The sequence below is a fragment of the Prunus avium genome, chromosome 7, assembly GCF_965620075.1.
Source record: "Prunus avium chromosome 7, drPruAviu1.hap1.1, whole genome shotgun sequence".
NCBI lineage: Eukaryota > Viridiplantae > Streptophyta > Magnoliopsida > Rosales > Rosaceae > Prunus > Prunus avium.
In genome coordinates this window covers 26,627,989-26,646,556 of record NC_142290.1, presented here as the reverse complement: position 1 = coordinate 26,646,556, position 18,568 = coordinate 26,627,989, and the positions used below count along the sequence as shown (strand labels likewise).

Here is an 18,568-nt window from a genome sequence, read left to right as displayed (position 1 = left end):
TCACCATACTTCTATATAAATTTCATTGGGACTCAAACAATTTTTTTCCACACCTAATACCAATAATATTTTCTTGAAATTCTTATTTTACCCAAATATAAAATTGAAAATAAAAAACAAAATAAATTCAACAACAATGGAAAACAAACCAAAACTAGTGGAGCCTCATTCTCATGTGATAACCACCAAATCATTATGGTATGTTTACTTATAAGTAATGGATATAAGAAGAAATATAATCGAATAAACAAGAATTTGATCAACTACCCCATCCTAGTTGATCTGATTCCTAATTTTTGGAGTATTTCATTAAGGATTTTAAAGTGGGACCCGTATATTACGCAATTCCTTACGTGTAAGTAAATGCATAAGTCAAGAATGGAAATCATTCCGTTTATTCTTATTCTTTAACATGTAAGTAACCGTGTCAATCCAAGCCCAAATGGGTTTACCCGATCATGAATTAATTAGCTCTTAATTACTTATATAAAGACTATATTTTAACTCTTGATTAAACATAGGAAAATACTTTCCTTGTTATCAAGTAAGTAGAAGCTCCTAGATTCCTGTCATGTGTGCAGAAGTTTTTCTTTTTGTGTTTTTGATGAATTACTTTTTGCATATGTGGTAAATTGTAATTCGCATGAAGGAGGAGTATCTATTTACCGTTAAGGAGGCAAGTAGTATCCTTAAACATATAACTTCGCTGCCAATAGAGTCTAACCTAGTGAAAAAGGACTTTAATTTGCAAACCAGTGATCTCAAGTTTGAACCCCTATAACACCTTGGTAGTGTGCGTGTGAGAAAACCTCTCATTCCTTCCTAACTTTGACAACAAAAAAAAAACATATAACTTCGCTCAATTAATCAATTGCCCCGCCCATAATTTTATTTTACCCTCTCATTCACCGAAACTACTATTCACCTCTACTGCTTGTGACATTTTCCATTCTAATTAACCCCGGTAGTGGGAATAACAATAGGGTTAATCACAAATAATATTTACAAATTAGAACTCATTCTAATTATGCCCTCCATATATGAATCACTATATTCGAGCATTACATTATCATAACTCATCGTTAATGTTTCCACACCTGAGACCGGATTATCCTCACCATTCGTTAATTTCAATACCACATTGTTTGGATGCTATACGCAAGAATACTGTCCATATCTTGATCCATACAAGCATAATTCTTGCAAAAAGCAAGTAATTCGAAAGTTTATTTATATGATCATTTTACTAGTTATATCCTTGCAATTATACTTTTATTTCAAAACATACTTCTAAACACGAACATATACAAAATAGATGATTTAGGTCGTATTGTCATATCGACGAGTAGACACCCACAACAAGTGATCAACTTAAATATTTATTAGAGTGTCATGCTCGCTCGCCCAGATATATACTAATAATTGAACATAAGTGTGGTAAGTATAGCCTAAGTAAGGTGAAATTTTTTTCCAATTCTATTATTACCAAATAAGCATCCAAAATATTTTAGTCAACAATGAGAAATTATAAATTATTGGAACTAATTTAACAAAGCAAAAGAGAATATTATACTAAAAAATTATTCAGCGCTCTTGTCCCTATGTGGAGGTTGTGTCGACATTTTTCCCCATTGGTTAGGAGGATGGGGCATAGTGTAGTCATTCTGTCGTCAAAACATGAAGTTCAAAGAAAGTATGTATGGGGTATTAATTGCTGAGTAAAAACAAAATATTATCAAAATATTTGCTGAGGGTATTAATCTGCCCCCTGTGTTTGGTGTAGCCCTTCAGGGGCGTTTATTCTAGCCCTTGAGGCTTTTGTATTTGTACTGCGCTTATGACGTAATTTATAAATATAATCTCTCTATCGTTTGACAAGAAGAAAAAGGAAAAAAAAAATTATCAAAATTAACGTGAATGCTAATGTTTTAAACATGGGAATAAAAATGTGTCATATATGGACCCCTATTTTATATGTATATGGCGATCCCTTCCCATGGATTGTCTAATACCAAGTGGGCGCCAAGCCAATGTTTGCAGGAGAAACCATGAAAATGATTCCCATGTATTTCCAATAAACTGCATTGTAATGTGAAAATGATATATACTAGCTTTTAGACTTTTCTATGTGCATATGGAACACAATTTGCTTTTAAAATTATACTCGGCTCTGTTTTTATTCTTTGCTCTCATAGTTATTTATGGATATCCATAAAATTTACCTTCTCAAAACGTATAGATGAGATCATCTTTGTTAGATTCGACTTCTCTTTCAACGTAAAGAGTCATTTTGTACCATGTTGCATCCCCTTTTTTTATTTGACGAAACAAAATAGAGTTACTTTGTACCTTAGATAATCAATCATCATGTTAATCAAAAAAGAAAACTAAGAAGAAGTGAGATTTTCTCAAAAAGTTTGTTCCGTAAGAAAGAATGAACGTCATTGCTTTCGATCTGAATCGCAATATCTAACGCTTACTCAAGTGACATGAGAACTAAAAATATGTGAATACAAAAAGGTTCATTAAACTAGAGGAATAATTAAGTAGCTTGCGTTTTTAATAAAAGTTTCACAATAACATCTACCAAATGCAAATTATCTTACGCCGGGTATTGAATCAGATAAATGACGATGCAGAACATGCCCTTGTGAGAGTTTCTTGTTTCAGTGGAGCAAAATGGGAATAGGTTTACAAACAAGAAAGATACATTACAAAGCACACACAAGACAAAGTTGCTCTATTCTGGGGTTGAATTGAAAATTTGTTAGGCGTTTGCATCTGGGCCTGCAGGTTTTGAGTTAAGCAGTGGCTGTAGAGCCTTCACAACAATCGTCATGTTTGGCCTGAAGTCAGCCTCATACTGAACACAAAGTGCTGCCACTGCTGCCAACTGAAACATTCAATGAAAATCAATGGTTAAGAAAAATTGGTAATTTGAATCAATCATTTTATCTATCGTGTGATATAATATATCCAGGCGGCCGCTATGAACCTGCACGCTTAAAAATCAATATTTTCTTATTTACAACGCTCGCAAAAGGAGTGCGGGATGACAAATTAGGATTGCGAATTGCATTAAGCAATAACTATTTCCAAAAATCGTTCATAGTAACATAGTTAAGAGAAAGGATGCTAAAGCAGACCTTAGCAATTGCCTTTTGTTGGAAGTCATTGTTTAGCTTGGGATCAATACACTGCTTCACTTTGTCCTCACTCAATCTCGGAGTTGCCTGTAAAGGTTTTGTGTGTGTTTATGTTAGAGGCTTGAAAAAGTAGAACTAAAAGCAACTGAGAGAGTCTGAGACAGTGAGAAAAGTACATACCCAAGTAACAAGACTCTGTTGCCCCTTAGGCATTGTATGATCTACAGGTTTTCTTCCTGTCAAAAGCTCTAGTAGAACAACCCCAAAACTGTAAACATCACTCTTCTGAGTAATCTGGCCCGTCATGGCATACCTGAATAATAAAGAAAAGCAATGATTTTAAAATTAGATGAGGAAGATATGCATCTGCTCAACTTTGTTTGAAGATCAGAAGGGCTGGTTCTGGTAGTAGAAAAATTTATTTATATTATTTATATATATATTTCCAGACGTTCTAGCAACATAAGATGTTTACGTTCGCAGACTGTGAATCTTGACCATAGATTAGAAGGTCAAGACTCAGAATCTGGCAAGAAAACATTATGCTATATATTATACTAACCTTAATATGTAAACTATGCATCTCTTTCTAACCATTGCAGGGGGTAGAGTATATCAAACTCATCCCATTGCTTAACTTCTAAGCTAGTAATATTATTTCTATTAGCTAGTAGAATCATGTCAAACATTCAGAAAACAAGAGCTAAGGCTTACTCAGGAGCATGATAGCCAAATGTTCCTAAGACTCTAGTCGAATGCAGTCGCGCAGCTGTGTCAGATGACTGATTTGTCAAGTTGAAGTCTGCCACTTTGGCAACGTGGTCATCAAAGAGGAGGACATTGCTGGATCTGACATCGCGATGAACAATTGAAGGTTGAACTTTTTCGTGCAGATACTCGAGGCCTTTGGCTGCACCATAGGCAATTTTAATTCTCTGATTCCAAGTAAGAACTGGACCTGGTTCAGCCCCTTGTACTCCTTTCCTTCCTGCAGTTAGAACAACAAATCAATGAATTGGTTTCCAACAGAGACAAATGTACAAGCAAACACAAAGACCAAATATATAACTCAGAATACCATGTAATATGTCATGTAAAGAGCCCATTGCTGCAAACTCGTATATCAAAATTCGATTATTTGCGTCCAAGCAATACCCCATCAACTCCACAAAATGATCATGCTTAAGTCTTGACACTGTTGATAACTGCACAAGATTGATACAAAATTTTGAGTAAAATGTGCAGCATGAATGTGGAAATAACTATGGCACAAAATCTTACTTGTGCTGTGAAATCGGAGTCTGGCTCTTGTGATGTACCCGTATCCAACTTCTTTATTGCAGCATTCTTACCATTACTCAATTTTGCATAGAAAACTCGGCCATAAGAACCTTCTCCTATCAATGCCTTCTGACCAAAGTTACCCGTTAACCTATTCAATTCATCCAATGACATAGCCGGTATTTCGATCGGTAAGGCCTTCTGTGGAGCTCCACTTTTGACCGTATTGGTACTCCTTGGCTCTCCTCTGTCATTGCCTGTAACACACAATGCAATGGTTTGTAATGCTTGACAAGGTGCATAATTTGTGCAACAAGTAATGCATGAAAGTTGATAAAATGTTGGACATTCTAGCTTGATGTATATAGTTGACAAATTCTCTAAGAACTTAACTTTTTAGGGTTTCAAACAAGAAATTTTTGAAGTTGTGTAATTATCTAACACGTCTAACATGGTATCAGAGATCTAGTTTCAAGAGACGTTCGGTATGCAACCTTCAAACCCCCATCGACCTCTTATTCTTTTCAATTACATTAACCTTGACCTTTCTTGATCCTCACTCTAACTCATTTATCTACCCTCCCACATGCGCAAGATGGGGATTCATGAGAGGGGGCATGTTAAGGAGTTAAGCATTTGGGGTCTAGTGATCGTCTGACATACTTGAGCTAAGATGTTGGGCAACCAAACTGCTAAATGCTAACAGTCAACACCAACCTTATGGACCTCACAATGTAGCAAATAAGAAAACACTACCTATTCTTTTTAAGAGAGAGAAAGAAATTGGAATAAAATAATACCTCCTGCTCCATATGTATTTCCACCTCTAGGTGGGGCAGCGTTATATTGATTAGCAGGTGGACCATAGTTTTCCTCCTCCGCACCCCCGCAGCACGACATTGTTCAAAGTTGTGGTGGCACAACAAAATCAACGGCCCATGTAACACCAATTACAACTAGTGCTACACAATTTTATTCAGCACCCAAAAAAACTTCTGAATAAAAATTGTTCCTGCAATTCCAAAAATTCCCATATCAAATTGTAGTCTTTATAATGAGAAAACAAAAAAATAGAAAAACCCCCTCCAAAAGAGGAAAAATTAGCTTCCAAATGGCATCCTCTATGTTCCTTTTTTGTCCCAAATTTATGAAGAAAAAAAATGAACAAGGAAACCATCAACAAATTAAGATCTGTTTAGTTTCAGGGTAACCCAAAAAGAACCAAAAAAAAAAAATCATAAGGGTAATTACCTATTGTCAGAGTGCACCCAATCACAGAGGTAATGCCAATATTCTACAAATTTTTTTTAAAAAAAATTAAAGGTGAAGAAAAAAATTGTACTTGAATGATGAAAATGAGCTGATGGGGATTTAAAGAAAAATGGTGCGGAAGCAGAGGGGAGGAGGGACAGAGAAGAAACAGAGGAAACAGAGGAGAAAGAAAACAAGATTTGTGTATTTTGTGAGGGAAGGGGTTCGTTTTGGGACGACGGAGGGCACATGCTTCTCTGTTTCGCGGGAAACTCGGCCTACGGGACTTTAACCGCTAAAACCAACCCTACTTCGTCTGCCTGTACATGCCCCCACGTTGCACGTCCCCCATTTTATTTGCTATTTTTCTCATCTTTGTGAGATTGATGTGCCCATCCAACGGCCCAAAATTCACCGGGCAAATTCATTCTTTTTATTTGCTGGTTTTCTTTTATTTCTTGGTCTTTACAACTAGCATATTCTGATTACCAGATCTTCTTTAGTTTAATCATTTGCCGTCCATGCAATGCAATGCAACACTGATTTTATTATGAGTTTTTATCACGTTCTGTACTTAAACTTTTCAAAAATCTTCATTTGAATCTTCATATCGCCTTGTTGAGCAAAAACGTGAATGTTATTTTATTTTCTTTGTAGATGAGCTATATTTGAACGAAACACCATTTAAAGTTGATCAAGTGATCAATTTTAACGAAAATTTTGATGGAATGTGACAGTATGACTCAAATTGATGTGTAGACCAAAACGTTAAAGACCCATATTGATTGATTTCAGAATTAAAAGACTAAAAGGAAGACTTCAAAAGAGTTTAGGAACCATTTGTGATAAATAAATAAATAAATAAATAAATATATATATATATATATATATATATATATATATATATTTTAAAAACTCTCTTCTATTATTAAATTCCACAAAAGAAAACCAAGGTGGGTGTGTAATGGAACAATAAGAAATTACAAAGTCAATGGGCTCAAAATGTCTGTGATTTACAAATTCATCCTGGCAACCTAAAGTTAGGTTTGGATCCATATTAGTTGCTTTGGATGATAATTGTCACATTAAGTTTGATATTAATATTATGCTTTATATATATTTTTATTTATTTCTTCATATGCGATTGTTTTAGCAGATAAGATATTAACTTGGATCATATAACTATCTATTTGTTAATTCTCAATAACTGCTCTTACTCAAAAGTTTGCTGCTTGCTTGGCATAGGCTTTGACCATCCTAATGCAACCAATGTAGGTACATTCCATCTCTTAGACTTATTTTACCTATCAAAAAAGTCTCTCAACTTCAAGAGACAGAGAGAAGACAAGAAGGAGAGAGAGAGGTAATGAAACCGGGATATGCAAGTTTTTCTTCCCAACAAGTGCCGGTGTTTTCAAAAGTGTCATGTGATGAGAGAAAAAGAGAAATGGACAATGAGACCAGGATATACGCGATTTTTTCCCCAAGAAGTGGCCATGTTGCTATCATGTCATTTTCCTGTCACATTTTGCGGTCTATGGATTGACTAAGTTTGGCAACACTCCAACCCAAAAGCTAGTAGCTGCCGTCCCATGACAACAGAATGCAGTATTTTATTTTAGGTGAGCTTAGAAAGCTATATTTGTTATAGAGAATGTTCTCTTGCAATCCATCATTCCAGTCAACTGAATTTGAAGTAAAAGAAAAACTCTTGAACAGATTCAGAACAAGCCAAGCAAAAGAAAATCTCTTGAATAGATTCATCAATTCAGGCCATATGGTGTTAATGACCACACTGCATCAGAAACACATAGGTACAAATACAGGGCAATAGGTGTATTTAGATACATATGAAGCCAAGGACTTTGTCAGTCTTGAGGGTAAAGCATGCACAATAACCACGCAAATTATTGCTTCAAAACAGGGACATCCTACTGCACTTCCATCAACCCCATTGAATAATTCAGATATCCATTTCCACACTAGGTTGCAACTCTGATCTTACCAGGGCAGGCAGTCAGCAGATAAATCAGTTTGCAAAATACCCTCAAGCTAAATCACTTAAACTCCAACTTTAAACGAAAAACCCAATCGAAATACATTTGACGCTTCAACATGGGGCTACCCTAGCCATTCTCAGAGTTTTTAACTGTACACCTAAACACAAATCATCTACCCAGATCTTCATTCTTCTTTCCATATACGGCCAGTAATCCTCAACTTTAGTTCTTGCTTATCCCCACCAGAGAAATACAGAGCTAGATTCCTCTGAATAATGAGTCCATCTTGGCTGTCACGAACTTTTCTATGACTGTCCCGGATACTCCTAGGAATTCCCTGCCATATCAGCTTACGGCCATTTGCGCCAACTTCCAAACTGTAGCTGAATTTCTTAGCCTCAATGTCATCACCCATGAATCGTAAAAAGGCCATGTAGACTGGAGCCATGCCTAGCTGGAAGGCTTCAAAGTGCAAACAGAACTGTCTTCCAAAACAATTAAAGACCTGCAAGAGAAAACAAAATTCAAGATGCAGGTCAGACTTCCATATATAGAATAGGTAGCCAAGAGGAATCAATAAGAGGCATAGCACAAAAGATGGACCATAACAAAAGGAGGGTTAAACTACCAGATTTTATACTTTTTTTTATAAAAATGTTTAACAAAATCAAAGAAAAACTTACAGTTAGCATCCAAGTTGCATTTTCAACTTCATTTGGGTTTGCTTTAACATATCTATGGTTGAAGGTACACCCATCATGCATGTCAACCTTGTGATCCTCCTTAAGGTGCCCAACAAGAGTAGGGATATCACCCGTAACAGAGCACTCAGATCCAGCATAAGGGCAATTGTATAGACGAAACCGACAGTGTTGTTCATGTTTGAGCTTGCTGTAGTATGGAAATATATCATGACAGCCTAAACTCTGGTATCTGCACGGAAGTTCCAATGATTCAGCAACTTTCTCCAAAGCCAAACACCTTATATCTCCAAGTTCATAGCGGCAAGTGGGACAACAATTGTGCACCCTAATCTTGCAGTCTGAACATAACGTGTGACCATTTGGACACTGCAAAATAAGAATTTAGAAACATAAGGATTGAGTTAAAAAGAACATGTGATACCGGATCATAAGACACTACCCCTAGGGTTCAATTAAAAGAAGATAAGAAATTAGAGACGAGAAAGTGATAGAAATTGGTCACTTCAAGGGGATTCATGGAAATCTGACCCCAAAAAGCCAATAAGCAAAGAATTTTATCACTTGAGTAAAAGGCACATGGGGCATTGCAATTTACTGAATTTAGTCTTCAGAAAACCTAAAAATTAAAAGTAGTAAAATAAAACGGTTTACTCCACTATATAATAGACTGTGGATAGTACGAACAATAATACAGATGATTAAATAAATTAAGTCAACAATAACAACTAAAATGAAGGAGTCACATCTACACTACAGAGGCACTTTTTTTTTTTTGGCCGAAGAAAGGGGGATTGCATGACAGTTCTATCCAATTTTACATATTGAACTAAGTTTGCAACAAATTAAAGCAAAGAAGCATCACAGAACCATCATGCAAACTTATCATAAGATACTATATGAAGATGATGAGTCCAGGCATTAGTTTCAACCGTCAATCCCAAAAAAATAAAAAATAAAAAAACCGGGGTTTACAAGTCAAGCCAAAACAATATTCCACTACAATTGCAAAGCATACTCTTCAAACCCTTATGAGAATTATTTTTTACATTGGAGCAACCAAACTTCCAAAACATATTCCCTCCTTAAACCATCCACTCCACCACCGGAAACCTACAGTTAAAAGCTTCATTGACAATGAGCTGACTCCACACCTATTAAGCCTAATACTCATGTCATCTAAACTAAAAATATATAATCTGCTACAATTACCTACACCATATGTGCTACCATGTATGCACCCATAACATTTTCTTTCCTTTCAACCATTGCTTTGTTAATAATTTTCCCATATGTAAGAAGAAAAGTTAGAACTCTAGCCTCCTTCATGGAGGATTTAAAGAAAATCCCTCAGAAAATAATATATCCATGTCCTGTCAAGGTCACTTTGGTTGGTGGGGTGGGGAAAGGGGGGGCAAGAACCTTTATGCTTGAAACCATTAATTCATGTCTGGTGCATTTGGTCAATAATTTCTTTTTTCTCATGTTTCTTTTTTAAAAGTAATTAAAAATGCAATCCTATATTTTATCCAGTGATGAGAAGAAGTTGACTGTAAATAATATTTAATTTGTAACATCACTTAAATACATTATAAAACATTTAAAGTGAAGTAAGTAGAAAACATTTCATGATTGCAATTGCATTCACTGAATGTTCTGGAAATATAAAGGCAACACCAATAAATTTTCAAAGAATATTATAGGCTGCACGATTTTGTGATATATAGTAATATTAATTTCAATTGTTAAACGGAAAATTCAGGTGAAACATAACATATCTGGACTGCAAATGTACCTGATGAATAGGAGGGTACATCAAATTTGTGCAGACAGGACACTCAAGTAACTCATGCACGCCATTGGTTGAATAAAGACCATTTTTCCCACCCAAACCAGGGGAAGTTTTATTGAGCATACTAGCTGTCTCCGACTTTGCCATTGCCATGTCATAATCTGAACTGTTAGGTGAGACTCAAGAACCCCCCTGCAAAATGACCCCGAGAGTCACGGATGATTCAAATCGAAGAACCCCTTGCAAAGTTCCCCTAGGAGACACGAGTGATTCAAATCTCAAAAAAATTATGGCTCAAAGACCCAAAACTATATTCAACTTGCCCTCTGTTCCACTCTCAATTCTCCATGGACATGCTATTTCTGTCAAACAAAATATACAAAAAATTTGGTATAAGTATATCACATGCTATGAATGAATACTTTCTACACAATTTATTATTCAACTCTTGTCCAAAATCCAGAAAAAACACAAAAAACAAGGTTAGCATCAAACTTTCATGAAATAGACACAGTATGGCACTGGTTAGTCAGCGCAATACACTTAGAAATGTTATGAGATATGAGCAAGTCAGTGCAGTTGATGCAACCTACAGTTGCTTTCGGATATCTAATGAGCTTGGAAAAGATTCTTGCCTGGCAGCTAGGAGATTCTCAATCTCCTAGGGTCGACCTTACACCTATAAATATCCAGATTTTTTCATATTAGCTCTGAAAGTGTCCTTCTAGCTCTAAAAATGCTGGAAAATGGATTACTGGTATGAACTGTGGAATTTGTTTTGATAGTGAGTATTACAAGAAAAGGGTGCAGTAAGTTATGAATTTCCATAATTATAAAATAACTATGTTTGCTAAATATCTCTAGTTTAAAAATCAATATCCAAAAGTTATTATTGCATAATTATTATGGTAGCAATAAAAAAGTTCATAAGAAAAGGAAGAAGGGACATTATGGAGATTGGAGAAGAAATCATGCCCCTTGAAAATATTTTGAAGTAAAAATGGAAAGTCTTTCTGCTTTAAAAGTGATATGAGACAGAAGAACGAAGTTAAAAGAAATCATGATAAACCAAAACCAAAACTGAAACTTCCATTTCCAGCTTCCATTGTTACATAGGTAACAAATTTGCAGATTTATAAACATATTCAGCAAGATGAGGACAAACTCAGATCGATTCAGAACTGGGTTTGACTAAAACCCACATTCCTCATTTGCTCTAAAAACAATAAGTTTGGAATTTTACAAGAAAAACTTGAAAATAAAGTAAATCCCATTCCTCATTTAAAACCAAGCAACCAGCCTTTTTTTTTTTTTTTTTTTGGACGAAAGCAACCAGCTTTCTCAATACAATAAACCCCAATTCAAAGCTGCACTGCAAAACAATTCATCAACAAGAGTTTAAACTAAGCTTTCCAAAGTCTACCTTCTCACCATAATCATTGATGAAAGCAAATTTCAGAGAGAGAGAAAACAAATTCCCATACAAATTTCCACCCAGATATCAATTTTCAAACTAAAAGCTGGGATTTTGCCAAAACCTAACTTCCCTCACTTTAAAATAGCAGTATGATAAATCCTGCAACAATAAAAATTAAAAATTAAAAACAAAACAAAACCCCATTCCCATCCAAAACCACTACTAACCGAAAGAAAAAACAAAACCACAACATAAAGAACAAAGAACAGACCAAAACACAGATACCCAGACGAGATTTCCAAGCCAAATGCCTCCACGAGCCACCAGTTGAAGCAAAATAACAACTGGGTCTCGCTCCTAAATACTAAAACAAACAAAGAATTGAGATTGCAACACCCCAAACAAGAACAAAGACAAAAGAAAATCGAACGACGAGCCCAGAAACAACACGCGTATTACCCGGATATGGAAATTGAAGAAAAAGAGTGTCTTGCTCGCATCGGAGGTGGCCATCGATGGCCTTTGTTGTCTGTATGCTTCAGAATCACTAAATGTGTTTTTGTTTTGTTATTTTATTTTGGCCTTCTTTTTGTTTCTTATGTGTTTTGAAAATAAAATATTCAGTTTATGTTTCTCGGGTTTAATTTCTTAAAGTTTGAAATTAAACACACAAAAAATGACTCAACTGTTTTTATTTTATTGTTTGTTAAATTAAATTTTACCCAAGCGTGGACCAATTTTGCCTCTACCCGCACGCGATGTTTGAATATTCCAGTCTTTTTGTTTTGTTCTTCCTTTTTTTACCCAAGCACTTGCCTCATAAAAATAAATATATAAATAAAAGACATGAAATTTGAATTCTCAAATTCACACAGCACCTAACCTATTAGGTTTTTAATGGATTTTTGTGGCTAAAAGCGTGTATTTCTTTAAAAAAGATTAAGGTTGTGCTGTGACTATATATGAAAAGGGGTCAATGGGTCTAACTTAATGGAAAAGGACCCTCACGGCATTATGTTAGTGTGTATACGAGAAACCTCATCACTCTATAGTTTAAACTATCACATATATTAAAAAAACAATACTTCGAATATCGTTTGACAAAAAAATAAAATGCTTTAGAATCATAGAAGCGCTTTTTGAATGATTATTTAGGAAGTACTTGAATATTTAATAAGACTTTCAAAAAAAAAAAAAAAGGATTCTAAATTTTGCTTTGACTATTTCCAAGAACTCTGGCAATTTTTATTCTCAATTGTACTGACAAAAGATCTTATACCGCTAAAAGTCTTTAATGACATTTTTATATACTTCTAACTTACAAAAGACTGTCACTAACACAAGACATCATCTCATTGCTCCAACCTTTAAGCAAGAGAAAGAAGAGAAACCCAAAATTTACTTTGACTGTTTCTAGGAAATTTGGCAGAGAAACCCAGAATTTACTTTGACTGTTTCTAGGAACTTTGGCAGTTTCTGTACTCTCAAATTTCCACCATTTGGGTGATTGCCCATGAAGGAAGTAAAGGCAACCTCTTACATGATCTTGCCTGAAATGAGCAATTTGGGTGATGTGTTGTCCTGTGAGACCCAAACAATACGTTGGAACTTAATAATTAGGGTTTCAGAATTCACCAGAAACATGGACCACACGCACCCAACTTGGTTTCTAGGAGCATCAAAATATTTGGTGTTGGATGATGATCAAAAAAAAAAAAAATATTTGGTGTTGGATAATTTAATGATTTTTTTATGGGCAAATTCCAAACATGAGATCATGTTTTACGAGTAGAGATGATTAATTACATTAATATTGACAAAATTTTGGCCTATCTTTTGTTGCTCTAGTATCTGCATCAACAATAATATAATAAGAATTTGAAATGAATAAAATCTAAGAATATTAATTAGGTAAACTCTCTGGTATTAAAAGAGAAAAACTAATGATTAGGTAACCACTTATGGGAATGGTTTCATACTATTATTCAAACTACGTGTGTGCGACTTGTTCCATCTGGTAGCATATGGCTTTCATGGTTGAATGGAAGTCCTACTTTCATATCACCAGTTTTAGTTTTATTATTGTTGCACTGCAATTTATTCACAATATATATTATCTGTATTGTATTGACAAACTTGTTTAAACTAATGTTTATAGCTGCGTGCAACCAAAACATTTGTGGGTTCTTCGTTATCTTTTTTTTTATAGATGAAACGAATTTCATAATTTCTTGTTTTAAGAGGTGGTTGCATGTTTAGGGGCGCGTTTGAGACTGTTTATGTATGAAATTATGTTCATAAAAGCTTTTGTTAGAAGTATTTTTAGTAGAAGAATTAAAAAATCAAGTGTTTTATTTCTCAAAGGCACTTTAATTATTTTTTTGCCAAAACGCAGTCTTAGAATCTGTTTACTGTCTTACCAATTTTTATTTTTATTTACAAGCGATATTAAAAGAACATAGAACTTTGAGTAGAAGATTAAAAATTCTTAATCATTTGAGTTCTAAGATTTTCATAAGTCTTTCCAATTTTAAAATCTGAGCCTTTTGAAATTGGCATTGCTAATTTCTTCCCACATTTCACAATGAGAAAAAGGAAAGACAAAAAAAGGTATCCCGTGAAGTAGGTTCACATATGCTTCTGAAAAAACAAAGCTCATAATAAATGTATTGATGTTTGAATTAATGTACGTATTCTGAAAAAACAAAGCTAATAAATACAGCAGTAATGTTGAATCTGATACGTTTCGAACATTTTGTCTTTTCCATTGTATGAAAACTATGACAAAAATACAAAGTGGGTTAAAAATCACATGGAATAAAATTAAAAATTCACATTGATGTTTGATAAAAGCTCACATGTTTCAACCTAGATGTATATTTTATTTTATACAAATAATATTCTATTTTAATTTAATTTCAACAACGAGGAGGAGAATTTGAACTCAGGTGCAGAATAGTGAGACAAGAAACAAATGGGAACTTATAAAAAAACAGAAACAAAATTAATAAAGAAACAAATGGCAACACCCCAACCAACAACTAAAGAGCTCAATTAAGCCCAACAAAAACTACAAAAAGTCTAGCAAACAAAGCACACGATCAGGGTAAAAACACAGGCCAACCCAAAGAAAGGAAAACTACCCAAACGAAACAAAGAAAAAAAGGAGAAGAAGCAGAAACCACAAGGCCTTAGTGATCTTCCACTGATACCGTAAAGCATAGAGCATAAAGCATATACACCGTGCTGCTATACCCAATTTCCTTGAAGCCATGGGAATTTAAGCTTTGTTATCAAAAGATTTTTCCATGATGAATCATGGGTTGTGTTATATTATTACAATCGGAAAAAAATAACACAACCATTAGAAGCTGGGAGGCATTTAGTGACGTCCTTTCTTTAATCAATACTAATACATTAATACATTAAGGTATCTAGACTTTAAGGTACTTAAACTTGTTAGTTTCAGTGTCCTTAAGGTCATCTCCAGCCATGGTCATAGGTCATATGTAGCCCTCAAAACATGCAAAACCCATCTTTACAGTGGCGGATCTAACTGCCTACCCAAAAAATTTCAGAAAAATAAAATATGTATGCAACTCCCTAAACCTAAGACCCTAGAGGCATATGCATGAGAGAGAGAGAGAGAGAGAGAGAGAGAGAGAGAGTGAAGCCGACATGCAACCACTAATGCTTAGGCTTTATCACTCAATTTTCAAGGCTAATATTCTTTTCTTCACAGTTCCAGTATGATATTGGATTGTTGTCAAAGCATCTACGGAAGAAAAAAAAATTCACTCAAACAGTCGAGTTTAGTGTGTAAATTTTGCCTATCCGACTTTTGAATCATTGAACCGCAATTGCATCTCCATCCATGGGCTAAAAAAAAAATTGGCCAAATTTTGAGGGCCACATTTAGCCCTTTAGTCCTCCTCCCACGCCACTTGTAGCCCATGCCAAATTTTTGTGTGGGCCCAGCGCATGTGCTACTCAAGAAAAGAAAGTATCACCCGTGGGCGTGAGTACGAAATGTCTCATGCAACTGCGATTCAAAGGCTGATTTATAACCTTTTAAATGTATCTAAATTAGTTTTTTTTATAAAAATATATATTGTGCGGATGTCCGCATGTTATTATTGTGCGAATGCCATTGTAAACAGGGAGGAAAGCAAAGAGGGGTAATAAAAAATACATGGCGTTCGCACGATAATAACGTTTGGACGTTCGCATAAGATAATTTCTATATATTAGTTATTCGCTTATCCGGATGTCCGCATGTTATTATTGTGCGGATGTTATTGTAAATAGGAAGGAAAGCAAAGAGGGGTAATAGAAAATACACGGTATCCGCATGATAATAACATATAGACGTCCGCATAAGAGAATTTCTGCATCTATATATATATATATAACGGTCAGAATTTTTTGAAACGTTAACTCTTTTTTTTTTCTTCTCTTTTTACGTTTTAAATGTATATAATTTTTTTTTTAAAAAAATTATAAACAATTGGTTCTGACCATTGGGAGGTCAGAACCTTTTGAAATGCAGCAATTCTTTTTCTTCAAAATTTCCGTTGTTGGCTTTTTTATTTATTTTAAATTTATAAATTTTAAAAAATTTAAAATATATCTATAAATACCTCCAAATTTCTTCAAATTCTTATCAATGTACACATATATATGGAATATTATCTCTAAATAGTAGTTAAATTAAATTAAACAATATATAGCAATGGAATGTATAAGTGTTGTACCATAGTTTTTCTCAAAATAATAAAATATGGTATTCGCCCTACACTATTCTTTAAAAAAATTAATATTTTGGAGGACTAAAATTATAACTCTGGACTACATTTAGGCCTAAGACGGAAGATGACCTAACTATATTATTAACATACCTAAGTAGAATCCTAATTCAATAAATTAGGTAGTTATTGGTTTCGTCGTACTTCTTTTTCCATTGTTGAAATAAATCCCAAGTGGAATTCCCCCATTGATATATATATATTTTTAAAAGAACTATAGTGCACTTTAGATACTTAGTATAATTATATTTATCTGAACTCTATGGAACTTAGTTGGATTGACCAATATAATCGGCTTGCCTTGTGTTGACTGAGTTGAGAATTTCCAAATATTTACTCGGACTTTTCCTAAATTTATATATATATATATATATATTAAGAGGGATTTATTTTGATATGAATTAAAAAAATATCACATGCGATCTAATAATGATCCGAACTGTTTATTTATTAGAATCTCTCACTACACTTGAGCCATGGGTGATTATGCAACTGGTACATTAGCACCATGCCGGTGTTCTTCTTCGTTAAGCTTAAATTTTACTAAAATTGAACTTTTCATATTTTTGGAGAAACTGCAGCTATCCAGGAAACCGTAGAAAAGGTAGACCACACATAAGAACCCATAGAAGAATCTTAATAAACCTATAGGCAGAAATTTATAGGGTAATAGTTTAATGTATATACCTAACTATATTATAAATGTACCTAACTTAAGTAGAATTTTAGCATGCTTAAGTTTAATGTTAATCTACCCACATAGAACTCTAATGTACCTAATGTAAGTACATTTTAGTTTTCAGATACCTAAGTAAAATTTCCCTTATCTAAACTTTTCAGTACCTAAATAAGTCAGTTTACCTAACTAAAAAATAATCTATTTGCCTTTTTGTTTTTGTTTTTTGTAATCTATCAGCTCTATAATAATCTAGTTAGTAAGTGAATATTAATTATTGCCTCTCTTTCAACTAATAAAACGTAGCATTTACTTGTGACTTTCTAAACAACTAGTGCGATGCGGCCAAACTTTTTTTGATGCATGAAGAATTTTAGATGCTACTGCGTGAACCAGTCTATAGCTAGCGTCAAGTTTATGCTAATGCGTGAACCAGTCTATGCTACTGCATGCGTGAACCTGCTATCTTCAATAATTTGGTTAGGTGGCTACTATCTTCAATACACTTAGCTGCTATTTAAGATTTCCTGCATGCGTTTACAAAAGAAAGAAAAAACTTTGTTCATGTACTCCCTCCCTCTAGGCTCTATATAAACTCCATGCAGCAGCAGTATACCAGGAAGAGCACCAAAAACCCTCTCCACTTAGACTTAGTTATGGCAATGCAATTACACTCTTTGCTCTTATATGTGGTGCTTCTCTTTGGCTTTGTTGCATTGGCAAATACCAATGCTTTGCATTGCCAAAAACCCTCTCCACCCATTGATTGCCCAAATAATCTGAACAGGCCCCATTTTGATTCTCTTGTACCGCATTTCATATTTGGCGCTGCTTCATCAGCTTACCAGGTCATCATCTCCCTTCCAGGGTTTAATTAATTACTCTTTAAGTTGTTTTAATTAAGTTACTTAGGTTAAATCTAATTTCAATGTCAGATAATTAACATCCATGTATGAATGCTGACATCTTCATTCGGTATATTCTCTTATATATATATACGTATACGTAATTTGTATGCACATTTCAGGTAGAAGAACGAAGATGGTAGAGGACCAAGCATATGGGATTCCTTCACCCACAACCATCCAGGTCTGTCAACCAATCAATCAATTAATGAACATTTTTGTAAGGCCTTGAAATACATTACGTACCTAATCTAGTACGTCAAGGGGATATACCAAAAATATGCATACACTTTAAAAGAATGTTCGGATTCTTTCAAGGACAAAATGGATTTGTTTCTGTTCTTACGAAATTAAAGTGATGGAGAGTATACATTTTACAATGGGATCATGCACCATCAACATAGTTATATTACGCCACCATAACCATGACCATTTATCGAATTGACCAAAAATATATGTCATTCATGCATCCGTGTGAGTCGAACTTGAAACCTCATCCAATAAGAAAGTGAAAACTCCACTAGATAGTTAGAATTATAAAGAATTGAATAAGGTTATTATACATCTAATAGGGGTACACATGGAACATGAATT

At 34.4% G+C, this 18,568-nt stretch overlaps 2 protein-coding genes across 7 annotated transcripts; both read right to left on the bottom strand.

Moving 5' to 3' along the window:
• Window positions 1–2,538: 2,538 nt before the first annotated feature.
• LOC110755860 (Protein kinase superfamily protein) lies at window positions 2,539–5,993 on the bottom strand. The gene is made up of 8 exons (XM_021957155.2): window positions 5,679–5,993; window positions 5,228–5,439; window positions 4,428–4,684; window positions 4,225–4,351; window positions 3,861–4,134; window positions 3,327–3,459; window positions 3,147–3,233; window positions 2,539–2,893 (listed from the first exon to the last, which is right to left on the bottom strand). The coding sequence occupies exons 2-8, from the start codon at window positions 5,325–5,327 to the stop codon at window positions 2,768–2,770; spliced, it is 1,104 nt and encodes a 367-aa protein (XP_021812847.1). The 5' UTR covers window positions 5,328–5,439; window positions 5,679–5,993; the 3' UTR covers window positions 2,539–2,767.
• Window positions 5,994–7,415: 1,422 nt separating this feature from the next.
• LOC110755861 (E3 ubiquitin-protein ligase SINAT2) lies at window positions 7,416–12,205 on the bottom strand. 6 transcript variants are annotated; one of them, XM_088243942.1, is made up of 6 exons: window positions 12,048–12,186; window positions 11,595–11,747; window positions 10,495–10,533; window positions 10,175–10,363; window positions 8,362–8,748; window positions 7,416–8,183 (listed from the first exon to the last, which is right to left on the bottom strand). In XM_088243942.1, the coding sequence occupies exons 4-6, from the start codon at window positions 10,322–10,324 to the stop codon at window positions 7,863–7,865; spliced, it is 858 nt and encodes a 285-aa protein (XP_088100068.1). In that variant the 5' UTR covers window positions 10,325–10,363; window positions 10,495–10,533; window positions 11,595–11,747; window positions 12,048–12,186; the 3' UTR covers window positions 7,416–7,862. The 6 variants fall into 6 exon arrangements, with proteins under 6 accessions (XP_088100068.1, XP_088100069.1, XP_021812853.1 ...); XM_088243943.1 differs by having other exon boundaries at window positions 11,603–11,747; XM_021957161.2 differs by lacking the exon at window positions 11,595–11,747 and having other exon boundaries at window positions 12,048–12,205.
• Window positions 12,206–18,568: the final 6,363 nt, after the last annotated feature.

Coding starts and splice junctions, on each gene's coding strand:
- LOC110755861 (XM_021957161.2), bottom strand. CDS start 10,324: ATGGCAATGGCAAAGTCGGAGACAGCTAGTATGCTCAATAAAACTTCC. Junction 8,749..10,174: donor TGTACCCTCCTATTCATCAG/GTACATTTGCAG, acceptor CTTATTTTGCAG/TGTCCAAATGGTCACACGTT. Junction 8,184..8,361: donor ATGCAACTTGGATGCTAACT/GTAAGTTTTTCT, acceptor TTTCTCTTGCAG/GTCTTTAATTGTTTTGGAAG.
- LOC110755860 (XM_021957155.2), bottom strand. CDS start 5,327: ATGTCGTGCTGCGGGGGTGCGGAGGAGGAAAACTATGGTCCACCTGCT. Junction 4,352..4,427: donor ACTCCGATTTCACAGCACAA/GTAAGATTTTGT, acceptor AATCTTGTGCAG/TTATCAACAGTGTCAAGACT. Junction 4,135..4,224: donor TTTACATGACATATTACATG/GTATTCTGAGTT, acceptor TTCTAACTGCAG/GAAGGAAAGGAGTACAAGGG.